General features: G+C 45.3%; 2 protein-coding genes across 2 annotated transcripts in view; one reads left to right on the top strand and one right to left on the bottom strand.

The window, feature by feature from the left end:
- Positions 1-511: 511 nt before the first annotated feature.
- CTC1 (CTS telomere maintenance complex component 1) lies at positions 512-14,339 on the top strand. The gene is made up of 22 exons (XM_009870637.1): positions 512-778; positions 1,652-1,848; positions 3,584-3,728; positions 4,104-4,406; positions 4,578-4,706; positions 5,041-5,267; positions 6,759-6,933; positions 7,018-7,218; positions 7,453-7,579; positions 7,777-7,891; positions 8,225-8,687; positions 9,041-9,130; positions 9,418-9,558; positions 9,841-9,911; positions 10,705-10,814; positions 11,144-11,309; positions 11,557-11,643; positions 11,728-11,887; positions 12,516-12,580; positions 12,844-13,006; positions 13,148-13,274; positions 14,161-14,339. The coding sequence occupies exons 1-22, from the start codon at positions 512-514 to the stop codon at positions 14,337-14,339; spliced, it is 3,708 nt and encodes a 1,235-aa protein (XP_009868939.1).
- Positions 14,340-18,102: 3,763 nt separating this feature from the next.
- Positions 18,103-20,669, bottom strand: part of VTCN1 (V-set domain containing T cell activation inhibitor 1) — a 7,514-nt gene continuing 4,947 nt past the window's right edge. The window contains exon 4 of the mRNA XM_009870626.1: positions 18,103-18,392. Within this exon, the coding sequence (XP_009868928.1) occupies positions 18,103-18,392 (290 nt within the window). The remainder of the gene's footprint in view (positions 18,393-20,669) is intronic.

Raw genomic sequence — 20,669 nt, 5'->3', positions numbered from 1 at the left:
TTTACTACAGTTCAGCAATTTTAGCACCAAATGGTGCAATTAGTCTGTGTTTACCTGTGTTCATTGCTGATATATAACCTGTGTTGAGCAGTTTGTGGGCTTTTCTCATGTATTCTCCCATTCAGGCTAAAAATGTCTGAACTAAAAATGTCTGAACTAGTAACTGTTCTCCCTTCCACCACCTCCCCCCACATGTACTTGAAAACATGTTTCATTTTATTAACTCTGAATTATTTCTTTTCCTAAGTCTTTTGTGTGCCTGTTTAGGTAACTGTAGTAGCAAAGGATGTCTGTTTTCAGAGGAGATGCTCAGGCAGAACAGACATGTTGACTGAGCTGAGAGAGATCACCTATAAAGGCCAGTGACTGAGTTGGTTCTTGCTACGTGGTATCATCAGACCATGCCAATACCTAAGGTTCTTCTGACTTAGGCAAGCTTTGTCCGTTGCAATGATCACTGTAATTCCCAGAGTTTGCAGACTGAATTTTTCCTATATCCTTCTATATTTTTATGCTTTTTTTTTTTTTCAGTTTCATCTCCATCTCTGACCTACAGCATCAGCAGTGTGTGCCATGCTGCAGCCACCTGACCTGGAGCACTAATGAATTTAAAGAATGGGCTCATGAAGGACAAGGTGCTTCACCCACGCAGAGTGCTTTGCCAAGGGCTTACCTGATCTTAGTTGGCTATTTAACAAATAGAAGGCAGGAGAATGGAGAAGAGTTGGTAGATGGTTGCCTATACGTGAAAGACAATACTGGGACAATTCCGTGTGAGGTATGTCCTCGATGTGAGGGATTGTGTTTTTTCCCACTTCTGGGGCAGAACACCGGGGGCTTCAAATGGTCTGCCAAAGTCTGTAGTGAGGGAAATAACACAACAGTGTGACAGGCAGGAAAACAGCAAGCTCAGATCCTGGGGAGAGGATAGAACATGTCAAATTTGCCATTGTTAGGAGGACATATTGGATGCACTGACCTGGAAAAAAAAAAGACAGCCTAATGTACAATTCTTTTAAATTCTCAGCACGAGGTGGCCTGGGAGACCTGGAAGTCATAGCAGTACCCTCTCTTTGTTGAATTCCAAATAGCAAAGCAGAAATAACTTTCTGGAGAGTTGTACTGGGTGTTCAGTGATGCATTGATAACCTCCTTTCTGCAACAGTTGAATTTAAAGCCTTCTGAAGATAATTGCAAAGGGAGCCTAGATGAAAGGTAATGCCTAGAGTGGTGAAGGAAGAGCACTGAGGTCATGCTTTCCAAGGAGGTAAAGATTAGGCAAAAGGTTATGTTGGCATGAACTTCTAACTGAAAACACAGAGGAGAAGAAAGCAGGTGAGAATCTCAGAAAAATAGCCCGAAAATAACTAAGCCTTGCAGTGCATTAATTGTCCTGGCTATAGCCCAGGAAATGCTAGCTGTAGAGGTCAGCAAATCTGTTCCAGACTTGCATCTGGGAGTACAGAGGCTGTCCGTGCCAGGTAGGGGAGTGGGCAGAAAGCGCTGCACTCATGTAGTCATGAAGCCCAGCAGTAGAACAAGAGTTTGCAATGTGCATGCAAGAGCGGATTAGTAATGAACGTTGCAAGTGGTGCTGAGAAAACCTACCGTAATCCTTCTCAAGCTTTTATCTCATTATCTTTTGTCTAAGCTTCTGCATCTTGAACTTGAGTGGCTGGAGTCACTTTTCCTCTTCCCAAGCTGGTCATATATACCACAGACAGACCAGAGCGCAGCAGGATATGTGGAAATCCTGGTGGATCCAGTGCCAGTAAACCTCCCAAAGGAAGTACCTTGCGGCGTTCCAGTCCCCTACCCAGCATCAGCTGCGGCACTGCTTACCTCCAGGTAAACACCTTGTGTGATCAACTCTATCGTAGCGCTGTTGCTCTGGTTTGGCAGGTACCACAAAGAGCACTTGATTTAGGAAGAGCCAAATTCCATTTCTGCCACAGGTGGAAGCGTAACGGTGAGCAGTGGAAGTAAAAGTTACACAATAAAGCCACTTGTCATTAATCAGCTGTTTTCTAGGACTTTACTGGAAGTTTTTATTCTGTATTCTCATCAGATAAGAAAAATTTAATTATTTCTAGATCTTGGTACTACAGAAAAGACATAAGAACAAAGTGATGATTCAGCTTTCACTGAGACTAAAACTCAGTTTCTTAACTAGCACCACTTTTTGATTTTTTAACCTAGAACCTACAGTGAACCAAAACTATTACTGGAAGAAATTCTAGATTCTGATATGAAATTCATATACACCACCAGTCAAGTTCTTATCTGATTGCTGAGATAAAGGTGCCAGTTAAATGTCAGCTGACAAGAGTAACTTGTCTTTAGTAGAAATGATATAGTATGTGAAAATGTAGCCAATGCAAATCCTTCTGAAGTTGATAATTACACATTGTGCTAGATCATATTTTACCAAGAATTTGTGGTTTAATTTAATAGCAATAAAATGTTATTAGTCATGCTGCTTTAGTTTCTTTTTAGTTGTCTTTTGTTCTAATTGGGCTTATCTGCTTGTGAGAAGCAGACTTTCAGAAGTCTTGTGAGAAGCTGACTTTAAGCTTAATTGTTTGATTTTGCTCAATAGACATTTCTAGACAGAAAACTATTTCCACATTTCACTGTACGCTCTCAGGCTTTTAACGTAAAGCACTTCTATTGTTCTGTGGTATCTGACCCATTTTCCATGTTTATTCTTTAAAAATGTTACCAGTAAAGTGCTAGTACTAGTGCGTGTGGACCTCCTGCTTTCTTTTTTAAAAAGTCATAAAGTGAGATAATTGTTTATGCGTTTTAGAGTCAAGCATGTATTTGTTTAGAGTAAGTGGGAGGGTTGTGTTCAAGTCCAGTAGGAATTGAAATAAAGAGCATGAATGAAATTACAAACATCTGCTTGTTTAAAATTTTTTTTTTTCACTTTTTGAAATGAAAGTTTGAATGACAACCAGAAATGAGTAAAGAAATGTCACCTCTCTCTCCTCTCACCTGCTTTCAGTTTTGCCGGTCTTTCACCCTGTGCCAAGTTTGTTAGGAAGGCTCCATTGCTGCTTTCAGGCCTCTTTTGTTTATAGGCTTAGAGCTTCCACGATGTCACATTCCATGGATAGACAAAGCTGAGTTCTGCTTTCTGCTGAAAAATTGCTTGTGACTTTTTTTTTTCCCCTTCCTTTTGACTTATAATTGACTTCTCATTTGTGGTAAAGCTTTTTGTAATCTGGCTTTTGTCATGGAACATGTGAATTTGTTCAACACAAGCCTGCTGTCTTCAAATATTAAAAGTTTTTTAAAATGTCAGAGGGATTTAGTGTATATAAAAGTTAAAGTACTGTTTTGAAAACCTGCCTGGAAGACAGTCCATAGTACCTTGTTGGATCCTTTATTTCCAGGAAGTGATTTAGTGTATATAAAAGTTAAAGTACTGTTTGAAAACCTACCTGGGAGACAGTCCATAGTACCTTGTTGCATCCTTTATTTCCAGAAAGTGCATGCTGCATATTTATTTATTTTACTTTTGGGATAATTTTGAGTTCTTTTATCTCTGATTTCCATTGCCTCCTCAATTGCCCTCTAGGGTTTCATGTAAGAAGACATCAAAGCTCACTGTGGCCGGTGAGTTGGCCAGACTTGGGCCTCTCCTTTGCATTCACCACAAGACATTCTTCTTTCTGTTTCTGGAGTGCTTCATCTCCGCTGTTAGAGTCCCTGTGCTGGTGCAGGTAAGTCCTTGGAATTTTGCTCACAAATTCCCTATCTGTATCTCTGTATGTGCTAGTTAATTAATTCTTTGAAGCTTGCCCTAAACTTCCCAGATGAATTCATTCTATTTATTCTTCCTTTACTGGTGATTCTCTTTTAAAAATCTATTCCGTGCAGCCGACAATAGTCCTTGTACGTAAGAAGCGTCGTTCTATGACCCTGAGAAAGAAGCCCTCCTTCCCTCATGCAGTTACGGCATCTCCGCACATCTTGCAGATATCATCCTTTTGCTAAGAGTGGGAGGTGGTCCTCTCAAAAGAAAATGTTATCTGGTGCAGGAAGAAATTTTTCCAGTGCAGGAGATGCTGATGTTGCCTTTGGTTTTTCTGCTCTAGAAGCCCAACCAGCTGACATGGCATCGTATCCTCCAGTTGGGTCACAAGTACACAATAACAGGCCTAAGTATGTCCAGCCTGAAGAAATCTGGACAAAGGATGTTTGTCACCAGTGTTTCTTCCTGCCTTCTGCCCTACTGTGCGAAGCAGGTGAGGAAGCAGCCACTGCACAGAGCGTGGCAAGGAAAATCCACTCAGTCGTCTTCCCTTGAGACTGCTGAGCAGCTCAGTGACTCCTTGGAGCTGGGAACTGAGGAGGAGAGGCCAAGATCGACTAAAGAGGCCAAGATCATCTCATATGTGGTAAGAATTTGTCGGGTTAGCCTTCACCCACTCATGCTCTAGGGTTTCAGCTCCTGGCCTGCAAGATCTTGTTTCCATTATGAATTTATTTACTTACTGCTCAGGCCTATGAGTCTCTTATCTTCTGGGACTCTCTACGCTCCTGTAACTTTCTGTTTGTTTTCTATTTAGGGAATTGTCACCAAAATACTCAATGTCCAAGCTGGTCTCTTTTTACTGGATGACAAAGTCTGCTTGTGCCTTGCTTACCAGCAGTTGTTGAACGCTGCACGTGGACTCCGACCAGGAGCATGTGTGGAAGTAAGCTGAAACTCAAGAGGCATAAAGCATTTGGGTGAAAAGACTCAGGCCCTGGGGACGACTCACAAGTGTGCAGGTCAACAGAAGCCTATGGGAACATTGGAATTTTTCCAGCAAGTACCTGGAACAGAGTTGGGGATCTCCCTGTCTAGGCTGTGTCATGAGAGTTGAAATGATTACTGTCTGATTCCTCCCTAAGTGGTGCCAAGTTCCTCAGGCTCATTGAGTTTATAGACAATCCAGTAGCGTGAGAAAAGATTTAGGGTGGGGCGATGGTTTTGGGGAGTGGTGGCAGACTAGCTGTCTCTTAAGTTTCATGTCTATGTATCTCCAGCTCATCAATGTCCACGTCCTGCAGAAGCCTCTGGTGTCCTTCCCTTTCATTGTACTTGGCGCTTGCCTGAGCAGCACTGTTGTGCTGAAGAGTTTTTCAAGGCTCAGCACCCCCTACCAGCCACCAGCCTTGTCAGGAAATCTCTACTTACAGCTGCTCTTCCGCTACAGTCTTGATATGCCAAGCTACCTCTGGCTGGTGAGCCTCCTGGAGACGTTTGAGGAGAGGTGAGGACAGTTCTTCTGAAGTCAGGCTATGCATAAATGTTCTTTGTAGGCTACCTGGCTGTATTCTAGACCAAGGATTCACAAAATTACTGTGCTTGGATACTAAAAGCAGCAGCAATTGCTTCTGGTTTACTGGCCTAAGTCATCCATTCGTCGAGATTTCACATTGTGTCCAGCTGTTTGGCCTCGCAGTCGCTCTTAGGAGAAAATCCTGAACCTCGTTTCAAGTGCCTGTGCAGTAAGCCTGCTGCTCTTGGGAAGCTGCAGCACTCCAGAACATGTGCTCATGTACTCCTGCCAGGGAAGTTTTGTCCTGAAATATGGAACCACTGCAGGGATGTCTCCATGCCAATGCTGTTTGCTTGGCAAATCAAGGTGGGCAATGAGGCTTGAGCTGGAAACTCCTGCTACAGCCAGATCACAACTTTTGTGTCCTTCTTGCTCACAGGAGTAGCAGAAGCTGCTCAACCTGTCCGTTTGAGGCATTCTGACTATTGTCAGTAGGGAGAGCATGTGTCTGAGAGCCTCTATCTTAGGTTTTCCCATGCATGCTTATCTCTGAGTCTTCTAGATGGCTTCTTGCTCTCCCTGATGGCTGTGCTCCGTTCATGTAACAGCTGTGGGCCAGTTCTGGGTTTACTTCTGGGTTCTGTTAGTGAAAATATTTGTGTTTGTTCTGGAATAGTTATGGTCGATGACTGTAACTACGGCCTTGGACCTGAAAACTAAAATGTATGTATTTAATCTCAGGCAGTTAAGTAGAGGTTTGTAAGAATGCTCAGTCTTCCTGTGCTTTACTGGCACTATGGAATTTTTACTGTGCTTTCCAAAAAAAACAGCTTCGTTTTTGCCCTGGGCATGCTGTTAGCTATAAGTTTCAGTTTTTATTAACTTTTTCACTTTCAATGTGATTGTTAAGTCCTGCATAAGACTGAAAATAGTTGCTGTCTCTTATTGGAGTTTATTTTCTGTTATTAAGTCATACTTTGACTGGCAGCACGATCACTTCCAGGCATTCAAAAGCAGCAAGCTAAACTTCTGAAAAGAATGCTATATGAGGAAAATACTGGAACAAGAACAGTGGTTGTTTCTGTCTTGCAATTTTTTTGCATCCTGTGAAAGAAAGCCAAGTTATACCTAACATGAGTAGCCATATCAAGCTTCACTAAAATGTTTGGAGGTCCATTTATGTGATTTACAGAGAGATTACTTCGGGGTCTTTTGGTTCTTTTGTCCACTCGAGTTTCAAGATTTTGCCAGTCTGTCCATTTCTGTGTATTTGCCTATTCTTTGTCTGCTTGCCTGACATAAATCTGCATTGCCTTTAAATGTTCCTTTTTTTAATCACCTTATGTTCTGTTTGTGTTCTGCGTAGTTCTTGTCCTACACAGCGCATTCAATCACACCAGGCATTAAGAATCCCTAGCTTACAGGCAAAACTCATCAAAAAGCGAAGACTGATAATGCTTCTAACTGTTGTAATTTTTTCAGGTTTTCTTGTTTCTTTGGGCGCCGTCGACTGTTGCTTAGATCTACGCACAAGAACCCTGGAGCTGCTGAGAATTTCCTTGTCCCCCTTCTGCAATCTGTGGTGCCAGACCGAGAGGAAACAAGAGATATTTATATTGAAATCCTAGCAGAAATACACCAGTGTCCCTTGCAGAAGGTGGGTAAATGCTCTGTGAGCTGTTTCCTGTTTGTTCGATGGGCAGAAACTCAGCTAGTTCATTCTTTCTTTCTTTTTTCTTAGTATTTGACCCTGAACCCTCCATGCCAGGCCCCATCTCTGTCTGCAGTTTGCCACTTGGCAGAACAGAAGAGCTGGGAAGGCTTTAGTCCATCACAGCTGCTCTCCCCTGTGGAGGCACAGCACATGGGCACTCAGGAGCTGAATCGCAGACTGACCTGGTCGTACTGCACGCTCTCAGCAGAAAATTTCCAGCCCCGACTGGTGAGTGCCTTGTTCCCTTTCCTGTCTGTTCCTTGAGAGTTTCTGGTTCTCCCCATGCCTTCCAGCATCCTGTCTGACACATGCCTGTTCCTTCTGTTAGGGAATGACACTGCCTTTCTCACCTGTGGTGTGTTGAACACGGGCTGGATTTGGGCTGCTGCTATGCACTTTGATTGATGGCTTTCAAGGATGGGAAAGTGTTCGATGCTCTTTGCAGCTTCCTTTCTGTTGCAGATACTGCTGGGTGTGCTGAGAGTGTCCTCCAGGAGCAGTTCCCTCCAGCTGCAGGACAACAGGAGCACGCTGCCCTGCGTGATATGCCATAAGGACGGTCGCCCCTTTGCCCATACAGCTCTCATAGGTATGTCGCTCTAAGCTAAACTGGAGGATGCGTTTGTTGTGCTGCCATCCCGTACCAAATCAAGGAAGAGGAGACTTGGCATGGAGATGCTGAACTGTCGCTGCCTGGCCTTGTGACTTTATAATGAGGAAACTGAGCTTACTGGTTTTTATGTTCTCTTTATGTTAGCTCAGCTCTTTTCTGTGATGTGTTTGCAGGATCGCTCTTGCAAGTGGAGAACTTCCAGCTCATAGTGGAGAGATTCCTTCAGACTGATTTTCCCTCCTGGGAGCACCTGGAAAATCTGGAGCATGTGAGGGAGAAAAAAAGCAGGTCAGTCCCTTAGTTTAGTGCAGAAGTAAAGTCATCACTCTCCAGTTCCACAACTATTTTGGGCTGTGGTAAAGCCACTTGTCAGCACAGTATTTCAGTGCCAAAGCAAATGTTCTTTGCTATTTGCAGAAAAGGATATCTTTATCAGCAACAAACCCACCACCTCCGTTTTGTTCAGAATACACTCAGCCTGGCAGCTGCCCTCTACTTCACCCCTTCCTGCTACTTCTGCTGTGGGGCAGTCCCCCAAAGTGCTTTTCCCAGATAACTGCTTGTTTGGGGCAGCCAGTTGTCAGGAGCAGGAAGTTTCACTGTTGCTGTTTGTCGTTTCAGTGTCTATGTGCAGTTCTACTTTGAGGATGTTCGGGTTCTCTATGCTGCTGAAGGACGAATCCACAAAGTCCTTAAGAGTGGAAACAGCTCCTCTTTGAGGAAGAAGGGTGATGGCAGCTTAACATCCAAGCTGGAAACCTCAGAGGCAAAGATGATAAAACTGGAGGATCCCAAGCCAGATACTCACCGAGATGAGAACTGTGAGGGGGGCCAGGGCAGCACTAGAGGAACTAGCTGTGTATCTCGCCTGTTCTTGGTTACCCAGAAAGAGGGTCTTATGTTACGCAATTACCAGCTACCCAGAGAAGAAGATGGAGAAGGACAGGAACTGCAGAGCAGTTTCCAAGCGACGGTGCTGTGGCTGGGCAGACCTTGGCTCTGGAGCTACCCTCAAGAAACTGGGAATCTGCCAAAGCTGGAGAAGACTGTCTGTGGTGCAGAAGAGGGCATGACACGGCAAGAAGTGAGGCAGCAGGCAGCTTTGGGGTGTGGTTTGATAAGGCTGGGAGCTGGTGCCAGAGGAAGCCTGTGGGATAATTAGTGTCTAGATTCCTAATCAATGAGAAAGTTGTTTTTACGTTGGGTACAGATGTATGTTTATGCAGGCAACTTCAATGTGCCACGCCAAGGGAGTTCCACCTCCTCTCTGTCACCTTTGTATAAATGCCCCTGTAAATCCCTTTCTCTTGTCCTTGAAGGTGCTAACCTTCCTTCGTGATCAAGACATCCTCTGCTGGGCTTGCTCTCTTCTTGCTGTGTTTTTAATTTTCTACCTTTTCTCATTGCCTTCTGTGTCTCTTTCCTCCCCCCACCCAGGCACTACTGCTCTTTATGGGGAAGTCTCTACGATGGTTTCCATTTCTGCACCTGGATGGGCTGTATCACTTCATTGTGCCCTGCTGCTCGGTAAGAGAGAGGTTATCTTGCTGTTTCCGCTTGAAGACTTTTGTGGAACTGCATGTGGGAGTCGAGGAGTCAGAGAGTGACTAAGCTCTTTTCAAGGCTTGGAATTCCCATGCATCCTGCCAAGGAACTGCTTTAGTTCTGTGTTTAGTTAAAACTCTCAGAGCTCTGAGTTCAGTGGATTTTATATTTTTTTAAACCACTGTCCTTCAGTGGCCTTTCTTTTCCTATATAGTTTTCATCTCCTTCATTTAATAGTCTTCTTTCTTGCCTTATTGCTCTTCTCTCAGGACTTAGAAGTGTTTGACAAGCTCTGTTTTCCACCTGTGCCAGCAAAGTTCCTGAGCAGGTCGTCTTGCCCCCTCTGCCTGCCTGTCCAAGACACCTGGCACTTACAGCATGAGACACAGATCTGTTTGACTGAGCGCCAGGTATGCAGTGCCTTGTTACTCTGGGCTTTCACAGGTGACTTGTGGATCTCTCCAGAACTAGCTCAGAAAACTGTCGATAACAATTGTCTTGTTGATGAGACCGTCCTGCTCTAAGCTCCATCAGGGGCTGCTGCTGGGCTTCACGTTTTCCTGCCACAGAATTAACCTGGGGAGGAAGCATCAGTTGCTCTGCTCTAAGCATGGAGAGCTTATCTTCACTGCTCTGGCTGGGGACAGCTACAAAGGGCAATCAAGCTGAGGCTGTGTCTCCCCCACTTCTAGCTGGCAGCCAGGGCGGTCCTGACAGGCATGGACCAGAGGATTTCCTCCATTCCAGAAATACTTAGCAACAGGTATGTTGGTCTGCCCCAAATTACATGTGAGTGTGTCTTAGGAAACGGGTCTGTGTTCATCTTTATTGGAGACAGTGCTACATTAAACAGTGATGAATTAGCTGTCCTAGGAATATGATTTGGAAGTCTTCCTACATGCATGTAGTCCAGACTGCCCCCATCCTCTGTGTCAAAGCTAAAGGAATTGCAGCTGACGAGACTGCAAAATGGTGTCCAGAAAAAGTTTGAGTCGCTACTGGTGTGGATGAACTAGGTCCCAAAGGTCTCTGCTAAATTCCTGTCAGAAGTGGAAACAGGTGAGGCAGGGAAAATGAAGATGAATATCTGTTTTTTGGTTTTTTGTTTGTTTGTTTTTCTAGTGTAATTTGCTCAAACAAATACTAGGGTTAGAAGCTTTGCTGTTCAAAGCATGTTTAATCTGGGAGATATGCACACACACTAAAATTTCACCAGTGCCTTATGTAAACTGGGATTTTCTTTGCTTGGCTCCTTCCTCTAATTAAGAAAAACAGTTAAGAGTTAAGCAGATAGGAAGGATGTAATGCCTCTGCCTTCTTCACTGCTGAGTCTGAAAAAGCGGAAAGCAAGTTAAAGCAGCCTCTTGTCTGTGAGTGGGGTGGACTGCAGCAAGCTGCCCTCAGTCCAGTAGCTCATGTGCTCAAGGACCAGTTTCCCAAAAGGGGCTAAAGCAACAGCGCTCCACTTCACCCTGTCCTTTGTGGCGATCTTGAAGTCAGACCTTCTTCTGCTCCCTTTACCTTCAGGCTGGACAGAAATCCTTGTCTGCTCTCAGTTTCACAGGTTCCCTTGTTTCATTCTTTGGTGAGATAGTGGAGAGGACCTTGTGTGCCTCTCCCAAGAATGAGAAGCCATCTGTGATGGTCAGCCTTCAAAAGCAGAAAGGTGAGATTGTGACAGCATGTAAAGTAACAGATTGATTGTTGCTTCTTTCTGTTTCAGAGAGAGTGCACCTGACTAACAGTCCTCCTGTGTCTGAGAATAGTGGAAGTATGCAGGGTATTGCATCCCATTGCATGTCAGAGGGCTGGAAAGCTGTACACTGCATCTGTGTTGGGAATGGGAATACTGTACCTGGAAAATGTGTGGGGTGGAACAGGGATCATCTCATTGTGATGAGAAGGAAAACACCTCTAGCACGTCTAGCACAGTGACAGGCTATGCTACCTGCATGTGAGCGAGCTCATGCTGTGTGTGGTTCTGTGCCTTCTCAGGGAGACTGCTAGCCAGTGATCACAGCGTGAAGCTCAGCGTCTCAGTTGCTTCAGGCTCCCCTGTTGTGATGGACATTTACATTGCTGCCACGTATCTGCAGCATCTACGAGGTTTGCTACCTGGAGCCAAAATCCTCTTCCAGAACTTGGAACGTAGAATCTCGAGGTACCCCTGTCTTTAAGAGCCCTGGTCTAGGCCACAGCTCTGACTTCTCTTAGTGTCTTTGAAACCATCTCTCCATCTCTCCTCATATGTGGACTTCCTTCATCCCTTGTCTGTACCTTCTCCTAATCCCTTATGACAGATTATTTTGGTACCCTGTTACAAATTAAGATAAGCCCATCCGTCTCAAGGAAACTGAGCAGTTTGGTTTCTGCGAGCTTTTTCTGACATCTGCCCTTTCATATTGCAGATTCCATAATGTTTATTGCGCATACATTGCGTCCAGCTGTGTGAGCATCGTAGCTCTGCCAGCCTCTCACCTACCTTTTCCTTCCAGGTGAGTCCAGGGTTTGCTCCCAACTTACAATGTCCCAAAAAAGGTTTTTATGTTCCAAGCTTCTCACAGTCCTATTTCTTCTAGTCCTGCAGGAGAAGCATCACCTCCCTCACTAGTGTTTTTATCCAGCTTGCAACCTCACCTACAAAACCTGCCCCAGGCACGGATTTTATGCCACTTGTCCTGTGTGCTGACTCTGTCCCTACAATGGGTTTGCTCTCTTTGCAGCAACATCTTCAGAGAGGTATTCAAGTTTCCACAGAGATAATTTGTGAGGAGCCTTGCAGATTTGCTACTCCAACACATCTTTTGCTACCATGTAGGAAGAGTTCCTATCTCAATTCCAAAACCTTTCTTTCAAGTTCTCTTTGCAGCAACATCTTCAGAGAGGTATTCAAGTTTCCACAGAGATAATTTGTGAGGAGCCTTGCAGATTTGCTACTCCAACACATCTTTTGCTACCATGTAGGAAAATAAGAGTTCCTATCTCAATTCCAAAACCTTGCTTTCAAGTGTCTGAAAAGGGCTTGCGTATTAGAAAGGGACCAAAATGACAACTCATTAAAAGTATGTATTTGATACCAGGCAGGCTGGCAGCTAGGACAGGGAATGAAGTGAGGAAACCGAAGTGGAGAATCCTACTCTGTTAACGCTCTGCGTTTCCCACGTTCACTGCTGTTGGGGTTTAGCACCTTGCAGCAGGTGATTTTTCTCCCTATACAAACTTTTCCCAAGACACTCATTGGAAGTGCAGTGAAATTCTTTAATCCTTCAAAGACTTAATTAGGGGAGGGTTAAAAGAGGCAGTGGCCTTTCCCCTTCTCTCTCTTATTACGCACCAATACGTAGCTCTAGCTTTGCTCTTCCTTCAGGGGAGGTGCACCCGACACAGTCCACCATGTCGATCACACACAGGAGTGAGGCAAGCCAGTGCACGGTAAGCGCTGTAGAGATGCGGTATGGGAAGAGGTGAGCAGGAGGGAACAAATTACACCACAGAGGGGAGGGGGAAATCAGATCAAGGATGGGATGTGAACAGAATAGCAAAGGCAGAAGTTAAGAGTTGTCATGTCCTCCCAGATGTGAACAGACCTCCCTCCCTCTTTATTGAGATCTGTTGTCTGCAGCATGACCCCTGTGAGGGAGCTGGGCGTTGTCCTGACCTCCCTCCACATCTTAGCCTGCCTGCTGTCTCCATAGGGTGCTGGTGGAGGATGGAACGGGTGAAGCTTTTGTGCTGTGCAGGAACCAGCACGTGGCAGCAATGCTGGGCCTGAGCCTTCCCGACTGGGAAGCTCTGCAGAGCTGCGTGCAGAGCAGGGGCAGCGTGACCATTCAGCACGGGGAAGCTACTGGCACGGGGGTGAGTGGGTTATTCCAGTAGCAATTGCAGTGTGCTGGGCCCAAGCCTCAGCTGAGTAGGCTTTGGCTTTGCTGCGGGCGTTGTGGTGGCTCCCGGCCTCCCTCTGCACATTCACTGGTAACATGGCCTTTTCTTCCTCAGTGTGTAGAGGAACCTGAGGATCTCATTGCTTGCTACCTAAGGAGCCTGTGCAGGAGTCCTCTCATCTGTCGCCCTGTCCTTCTGGATTTCAGCCTAGACAGGAAGCCCTCCAGGATCCTGCAGCCTGGTAAGCAAGCACTGTTGGCTTTTGTAATATTTAGCATGGGAAGGAGCTGTCTTCACTGCCCACAAAGCAAGATCTTTGGAGGATTTCGACAGAATTGTGAATTCTGCAGCGTAGGGCTAAAAAAGCAGAGCCGTGGTTACGAAATTGCAGAAATAATATTATAAGTCAGTATTTACAACAATACTGTATATTAATTTTTCTACCTTTTGCAGAAGCATAAATCTCTTTTAGAGCAAGGTTCCCAGTCCTTGGATGGGATGGGATTCTGGCCAGCCAGTGTTACTGTACAGACCTCTCAAATTACGTGGAGTTTGACTTTAGACAGCACAGCGAGTGAAGACTAGGCCTGGAAATCCTCACCACGGCTATAGAATTTAAAGTTCTGGATTTATGGGTGCTGATGTGTGAGCTCATGATGCCACAACTGTGCAGTCACTGTGTTGAGAGGACGTTCTTGTGCTGAGAGGGCAGTCTTGCGCTGACACTAGTGCTTGAGTTCAAGTCCAGGTGCTGCTGGGGTTGATTTGTTAAGCTCACCAGAGGATGCTCTGGTGTGGAGATGTTATCTTTAGGCTGTCGTGTAACACACTGTCTGTGAGGCTGGGTTGCTGATAGTGAGAAAAGATACAAAGCCCAGTGCATCAGCTCTGTGAGCAGCACAGTTCACAACGTAGAATATGTTTCCTCCAGGTTGGAGAGGGATGGTGGCCAAATGTGTTCATCTGCTTACATCCTGGATTCATTAATCATGCTGTCCTTGGAGATGTAGCAGATGCTGAGCAGCTGCTGCAAGGCCTTCCCTCCCCGAGCAGCTTCTACAGCTGTGTGCTAGAGCAAAGCGGGAGCCCTGTACTGAGTTGTTACAGATTGTGTCTTTTCCCTTCAGTTCCACTGCAGCTGAGGAATTTCCAGTGCGGCGAAGTGGAATTTGTGTCACAAGTGGGACCTCGGCCAAGCCTGCTGTGCCTCAACGTTGAGGAAGTGAAACAAAGCACCTTAAGCTACCTGAACAGTGAGAGGATTAGGAGGATATCTAGTCACTGCCAAGTGGGAGCCTCTCCTTAACACCTCTCCCAGTGGGAGAGGAATTACGGAAATACCTACAGGGATTGGGAGTTTTATTTAATCTCCTTCCAGTGGGAGCACGAGACTGTGAGCACAGAGTGAAGGGTGCAGTGAAGAAGCTGCTGTGACTTGCGGAATTCCTGAGTGGTCATTCTGGACCATTGCCACCAGCAATACTGGGCTGCTTGCTACATGACAGTGGTTGCTATGGGGCTAGGACACACAATGTGTGTATTTTATGTGGTAATATCTACTAAATAAAGCTATTAAAATACAGTTTAAATAATGGCATATCTATTTTAGTATTAGAGTTTACTTGCTCTATGGGGAATGAGGCAGAAAATAGATCTTTGGTTTGTAAGCCAGAGCCAGGCATTTTCCAGATCATTCGCTGTCTTCATGAGGAATCGTACCATTGCCACAGGGGGTAGTCTTCTTAAACCAAATGAAATTATTAAAATGATGTTTTAAAAGCATTTTCTTCCTCCAAGAAGAGAAGGGAAGTGATTAAGTTATTGTTTGGAAACTAAATCTTGGTACTAAATCACAAAACTATATGGGCATTGTTTTACAGCTTAAACAGTGGCCTGAACATTTTGTGGGGCTGATGACAAGAGGGAGAGCGGTGAGCTGCGCTACCACCTCACACCATGCTATGGGCTTGCTCATCTGTTCCGCTGAGGAAGGAGACAGCTGTGATGCCATGTGCCACTATCCATGGTGGCATGGCAGGCTGACCAACACAACACCTTGGGAGATGACCATTTGAAGAAATTCCTCTCCCCTCTGCTTGCAGTGCTGATCAAGTGTTCAGCACTTGCTTTTGGCAAAATGGCATCCACGTTCTTCACCTTGTGCTAGAGGCTAGTAAATTCCACACAGGACAACTTCCCTGCTTTATTCCATATGCAAACAGAATATTGAACAGCTGCTCTGTATTGGGATTTGTTCGTTTGTCGTTTCCCCCGCCTTCCCCTTTCACTCATAGTTTGAGCCTTGTATTAAACTTCAGGTTTGTTGAGCATATGTAAAACATCTTCCCTCTCAAGGCCTGCTGGCCCCTTCTAAGACCAAAGCACAAGTGGTGCAAGACCTGACAGATACCACCATTCGACGAAGTTGTGAGACTCCAATCCTAAAACAGGTTCCCAAAACAAGCTTAAAGCAAAGTTCTACACAAGTGTTGCTCTGATAGCCTTTTTCTTCCTGTAGGTGCTTTTTGTGAAATGGTAATGATTTTGCTGAAGCTTTCCCTCCACCTTCTCCAAGGAACACAGAACCAAAAAAAACACTAACAAACAAAAAAACTCTAAGCCTAAAGAAAATAGGTGCTGTAAATGATGTAAGACAAAGATCAAAACCTGATTTAAAAGTGCAACTGAAAGTAGTCCTATAACATGAGTATTAGAGCAACAGGCAGTGCTACGGAAATATAGGAAGTGCCATATAGCAGAGACACCTGAAAACAAGAGGCAAACTCATCTCTATTGCTATATCTCTGTTTAATAACTGTGTTTGCTTCTGAATTTGAACTTCCTGGTAGTATCTTACTAGCCTCCCTCTTTTCCTCATTATGCATGTTAGTTGTCTGCTACACTTAGTACTTGCCTGTTACTCTTTTATTTCATGTTACAAATGCAACCATCAGTCCCCATGTCACAGTCTTTGTCTTTGCCAGGTTGAGAAACAAACACTTCAAGCCTGAGTTTGATTATAGCCTTCTGAGAAGGCTGGATGGATGAACTGGCTTTCTTATTTACAATTTCATTAACACATTTAGAGAATCACAAGATGTGAGATGGCCTAATCAAATCTCTTTGGAGAGAATTAAGATTTGCTTGCTTTTAGTACTCATTTGAAGGACTAGTTATTGGATGTATTGCAGGAAGCCATATTCCTGTTTGTTTCTCAGCTTGTGCCCGTGATCAGAGTTCTGGCTGCTGGGTTGCTTCAGACAAGAGAACACATCTTGCTCCTGTGATCAGAGTTTTTCCTTTATTTATGCAGCTCTCTCTATGGCATTCCCTGCTCTGTTTCTGAAGCCAAAGTTGTTGGCATGGGCAAGAAATAATAAGAATATAAGAGAAATCAACTGGCTTCATGTTGGTGCTATTACATGCTCTGGAACTGATGGGAACTCAACGTTCTCAGCCTGAGAGGGAGGAAAGCATGAAGCATGTCCTGCCATCAGGGTAGCTGGAGTAACTGTTCTGCTTGGGAAGAAGGAGGTGGGCCTCTTAGCTGATTTTCTGTAGCTCCACACTTCATCACTGGTTTACCTCTAGAGCCTACCACCCAAAGCTGATGAATGCTAAAGGCAGTTTTCCTGTGCTTTGACTGTCTACAGCCCTCCTTACTCCATACCTAGGTGGGATCCCTCAGGCTGGCATCATCCTCTAGTCCTGCGCAAGCTATCCCGAGTAGGTACTATTTACCTGAAGGTGCTGCGCTGTGCAATGGCATTGTCTGAGTAAAGTGGGTGCAAGCAAGGCTTGTACTGCAGCAATCATCATGGAGAGGGAGACAAAAGAGCCCACCCTGCCTCACAGCTGTGAACTGTAGCCAAGGTTCATCACAATGCAGCAAGCAGCATGTCCGTCTTTCCAGTCAGGGAGAAGGTTGAGGAGGGAAGGAAAAGAGAATGAGGGGACAACTAAGAGTTAACAGTTGATGGTGGAAGAGAAGAGTCTCTAAGGTTGCAGGAAGCGATGGGAGAAGCCATCAGGGAGCCACAAGGCATTTGTCCCGCCTAAAGCTGGGGATGGGGAAAGGATGGGCATGGGGGAGAGTCGCATCCTCCCGTTCTGGCAGGCTTGAGATAGGTCTGCTGCTGTAACAAAGCTTGGCAAGAGGCTCTATGTATACTTAAGCTGAGCATATATACCTATGAGTTTCCCTTTCCAAACTTACCTCCAGGCCCAGCAGTGCTTCTGCTTGTTTTACAGAGGCTTTACATTGATAGCAGATACAGAGGAAGCAGAAGCATCCAGTGACAGGCTGGAAGGGAGGATGACACTGACTCAACATTCAGGTTCACCAGCTGCAAGTCGGTCCCCCTTGTAATGCTGAAATCTGTAGCAGAAGAATAGGGAGAGGCTACCAGTATGGGGAATGCAGCAGTGAAGACAAAACCATTATGTCTATTTATTCCTCCCCATTTTTCTGAATATGGATAGACCCTGCCTCTTGTGCTGGAGACCCACTGCTATGAAGCCTTCACTCTAGGAGAGCTACGACCCTTATAACGCAGAACAGTAGAAGATGTCCACGCTTTTTGGAAAGTTTGCTTTCCTGTGAGTAATGCGGCCTTTTAAGTAAAGTGAGTGGGCTGCAGTCAGAGGGATTGACATTAGTAACAGCTAAAGGGGCCTGCTGGTTTGGTATGCAGAAAGGATTTAGGCTAAACTGGCTAAAGTGTAAAAAGTTGGGCTCATTAGTTGGTTGGCTTGCTTTCGGTTAGCATTCAAACAAATATATTCTTCTGAAGTGCATCCTTCCTTCTCATTCCCTGGCAGTTTTCTCCCTTTGCCAAGGGAGCAATTGTTACCATGAAAAACATCTGAAATAGCAAGACCAAATGCAGACCCCTTTCCTTTGTCTCAGACAGAGAAAGAGGCTTAGATTGACCACAGATTTCAGTCCCTTCCTTGACTGGAACCACTTGCCAGCACAGGCACCAGTGGTGCTGTGGGAACCCCCCAACATATGCCAGGCACACTACTTAAACTCTCTTCTCCCCCACACCTGCGGTCCCTGGGTGGAGTTAGACTCTACCTGTCACTTTGATGTTTCCTGTAGCCTTGGCAATGTTGTTTTCAATCACACAGGTGTAGGTGGCATTAGCAGTAATGTTGTGCAGAAAGGAAACGACTTTCAGAGTGACGTTTTCAGCATTGAGCTCATAGCTAGTGTTGGCAGTGTAGGGCAGGTACTCCCCGGAGTCACTGCAGGCTGTCCAGCGCACGGTGGGTTGAGGGAACCAGTGTGGTGCTTCGCACTGCAGTGTGTGCCCGCTGCTGCTGTTCTCCACATGGACTTTGGGGGTGCTGAAAGCTTTGGGAGGGAAAAGGGGAAAGAGGGTCAGAAAAAGGCAAATCTCTAGGAACTGGTCACAAAATGCCCCACCGCATCTGCTGGTCAGTCCCAGGTATTTCTAGGGTACTTGCTGCCTAGCGTCACAGCACCGCAGGTAATCAAACAAAACACAGTGGCTCAGGCAGAGCTCTGCACAGGTTGGACTACAGAGGATCTGAAGACTCCTAGGATAAGGCAGTCTAGCTGGACAAGATCTGCTGAGGTCATGGCACAGCTTTGGTGTCTTTAGACGATTCTGCTAAAGAGTTATGAGCTGGGTCCTGAGCTCATAAACTAAGCCTTTCTCAGGAGCTCCTGGACATCCAGGCTTTGAGAGGAGATTGGGCTCAGGACCTGTCTGGCCTGAGACCGCCCATATCTGCTGAACACTCAGCTTCCTCAGGCAGGAACCACAACTGGCACAACTCTGCTCACCTCTGCTGAAGACTGGGGGCTGAAAGAAGTACCTGCAGTTCTGGGCAGGGGGAGGCATGCCAGAAATGATTGCTGTTATCAGAGACTGAGGGAAGGGGAAGATGACTCACCCTCTCCACTGGCTGAGAAGGGACTGTGACCAACACCTACGGCTTCATGATGCAGCTCTGATGCTAAATGGGGCTGCAGCCGACGGAAGCTCCGTCTGCACGTGCTGAGGCTGAGGGCAGACTAAGGTGCGGCCTGAGCTTAGGATTTATGCCGACATCCCTGGATTAAAGGAAATGTTTAAAGCCCATTGCAAACTCAGCTGTGTTTTAAAGCCAAGATCATTTCAAATAAAACTTCGTTAGCCTTGGTCTCTGTGCCTTCATAGTATTTCCTGCATGCACATATGTGAAGATAAACATAAGCTTTTTAGGAGAGCAGAGTTCACCGATTTTGATGGAAATAAAACCTAAACCAGCATTTCACTTGTTCTTTCTAATGCTCTTTCTGTGTGGATTACTTTAAACGCCAAATCAAGGAACACAAAGGCAGATTCACAAGGTTTCAAGGAGGGGTAGGAGATGGAATCTGCACAGGACTTAAGCACACCTCAGACATGAGCCCAAGCCCTCTGGCCTTGCTGTTACCTACTGTAGTCCCAAGCAGTTCTTCCATCGTTTGCACTGCAAAATAAGGTGCCTGTGAGCCTGGCAGCCCTTTTTTCTTCACTGCTTGGGGAGGTGCTACACATAGCAAAAGGGCAGAAAACACATTTTCTGTGAGAAACAGGAGACTGTGAAATTACACTTTGCAGATGTGCCTGCGGCACCAGCTCTCATATTGCCTTACTGTCTCAAGATGGGCTCCCTGTGAGTGACATGGGGAAGTATCTACTTCTCCAAGACATCTGTCGCAAGATTCTTCACAGAAGCTGGTGCCTACCTCCTAGTACTTCAGCTCTGCAGGGGCTAAGGAGGAGACTGGACCTGCAGAAAAGCAGCCTGTCTTATTCAAGAGCTCTGCTAGTTACTACTAAACTGCTACGACTGGCCTGAAGCAGAGAAATCCCCCATGCTGCTGGTACATCTGGACTCACCACATCGGTGGTCACCCATCCTAAAACTGCATTTCGTTGTCTTGAAGCAATCTGAGAGGTTTTCCTCTCTCAGCTTGAATTGTTGGGCTCAAGGGATTAAGGGATGTGCTGGGTTCTCAAAGATGCCAGCAAAAACCAGCCAGAGAAACACTAAGACCACCTTAACTGTGCAGGCTCATCTTATCCACGTTGTATAGTTGGTGTGACCACAATTTCATCAGAAAGACCCAGAGGTGACAGAAACGGGTGAAACACTGATGAGTTCAGTGGGAGCATGTTGCTTTGTGCTAGCAGTGAAGACAATGGCCAGGCCCAGACTGTTCAGAAGAATTAAGTGCCCACAAGTGAAAATTCTGTGTTTGTGTGTGTTTTGAGGTTGACTACAAGGTGAAAAATTAACTCAGGCAAATATGTAATACTTTTTATAACTATGATATGGGCAGTTTGATGCTTCAATAGTAATTTATAAAAACTGAATGTCTTAGAAAAACAGAAAAAAATACTAAATAGGCTACAATTTTTACTATGCATACTTCTCCCAGCTGGGGATATTTACTAATTCTAGAGAGAAAAAGCTATCACATTATCTTTAACAGGTATAAAATTATTAGCTACTCCCATTCTTAGGGACTCTTTTTAGTTAGTTAAGTAGCTGGTAGACTACATGTTATAAATAGAAGAAAAAAAAATGGAGAGCATTAAAATAATAATATTTTCTGGATCAAAAATGTGGAAAG

Source organism: Apaloderma vittatum, unplaced genomic scaffold (assembly GCF_000703405.1).
Source record: "Apaloderma vittatum isolate BGI_N311 unplaced genomic scaffold, ASM70340v1 scaffold17910, whole genome shotgun sequence".
In the NCBI taxonomy this organism is placed as follows: domain Eukaryota; kingdom Metazoa; phylum Chordata; class Aves; order Trogoniformes; family Trogonidae; genus Apaloderma; species Apaloderma vittatum.
This window is presented reverse-complemented; position numbering and strand designations above follow the sequence as displayed.

Excerpts from the sequence above, each read along its gene's own strand:
- CTC1 (XM_009870637.1), top strand. The coding sequence starts at position 512 with ATGCTTTTTTTTTTTTTCAGTTTCATCTCCATCTCTGACCTACAGCAT. Across the intron at positions 779-1,651 it reads CTGGGACAATTCCGTGTGAG|CTTCTGCATCTTGAACTTGA; the intron begins GTATGTCCTCGA and ends CTTTTGTCTAAG. Across the intron at positions 8,688-9,040 it reads AGGGCATGACACGGCAAGAA|GCACTACTGCTCTTTATGGG; the intron begins GTGAGGCAGCAG and ends CCCCCCACCCAG.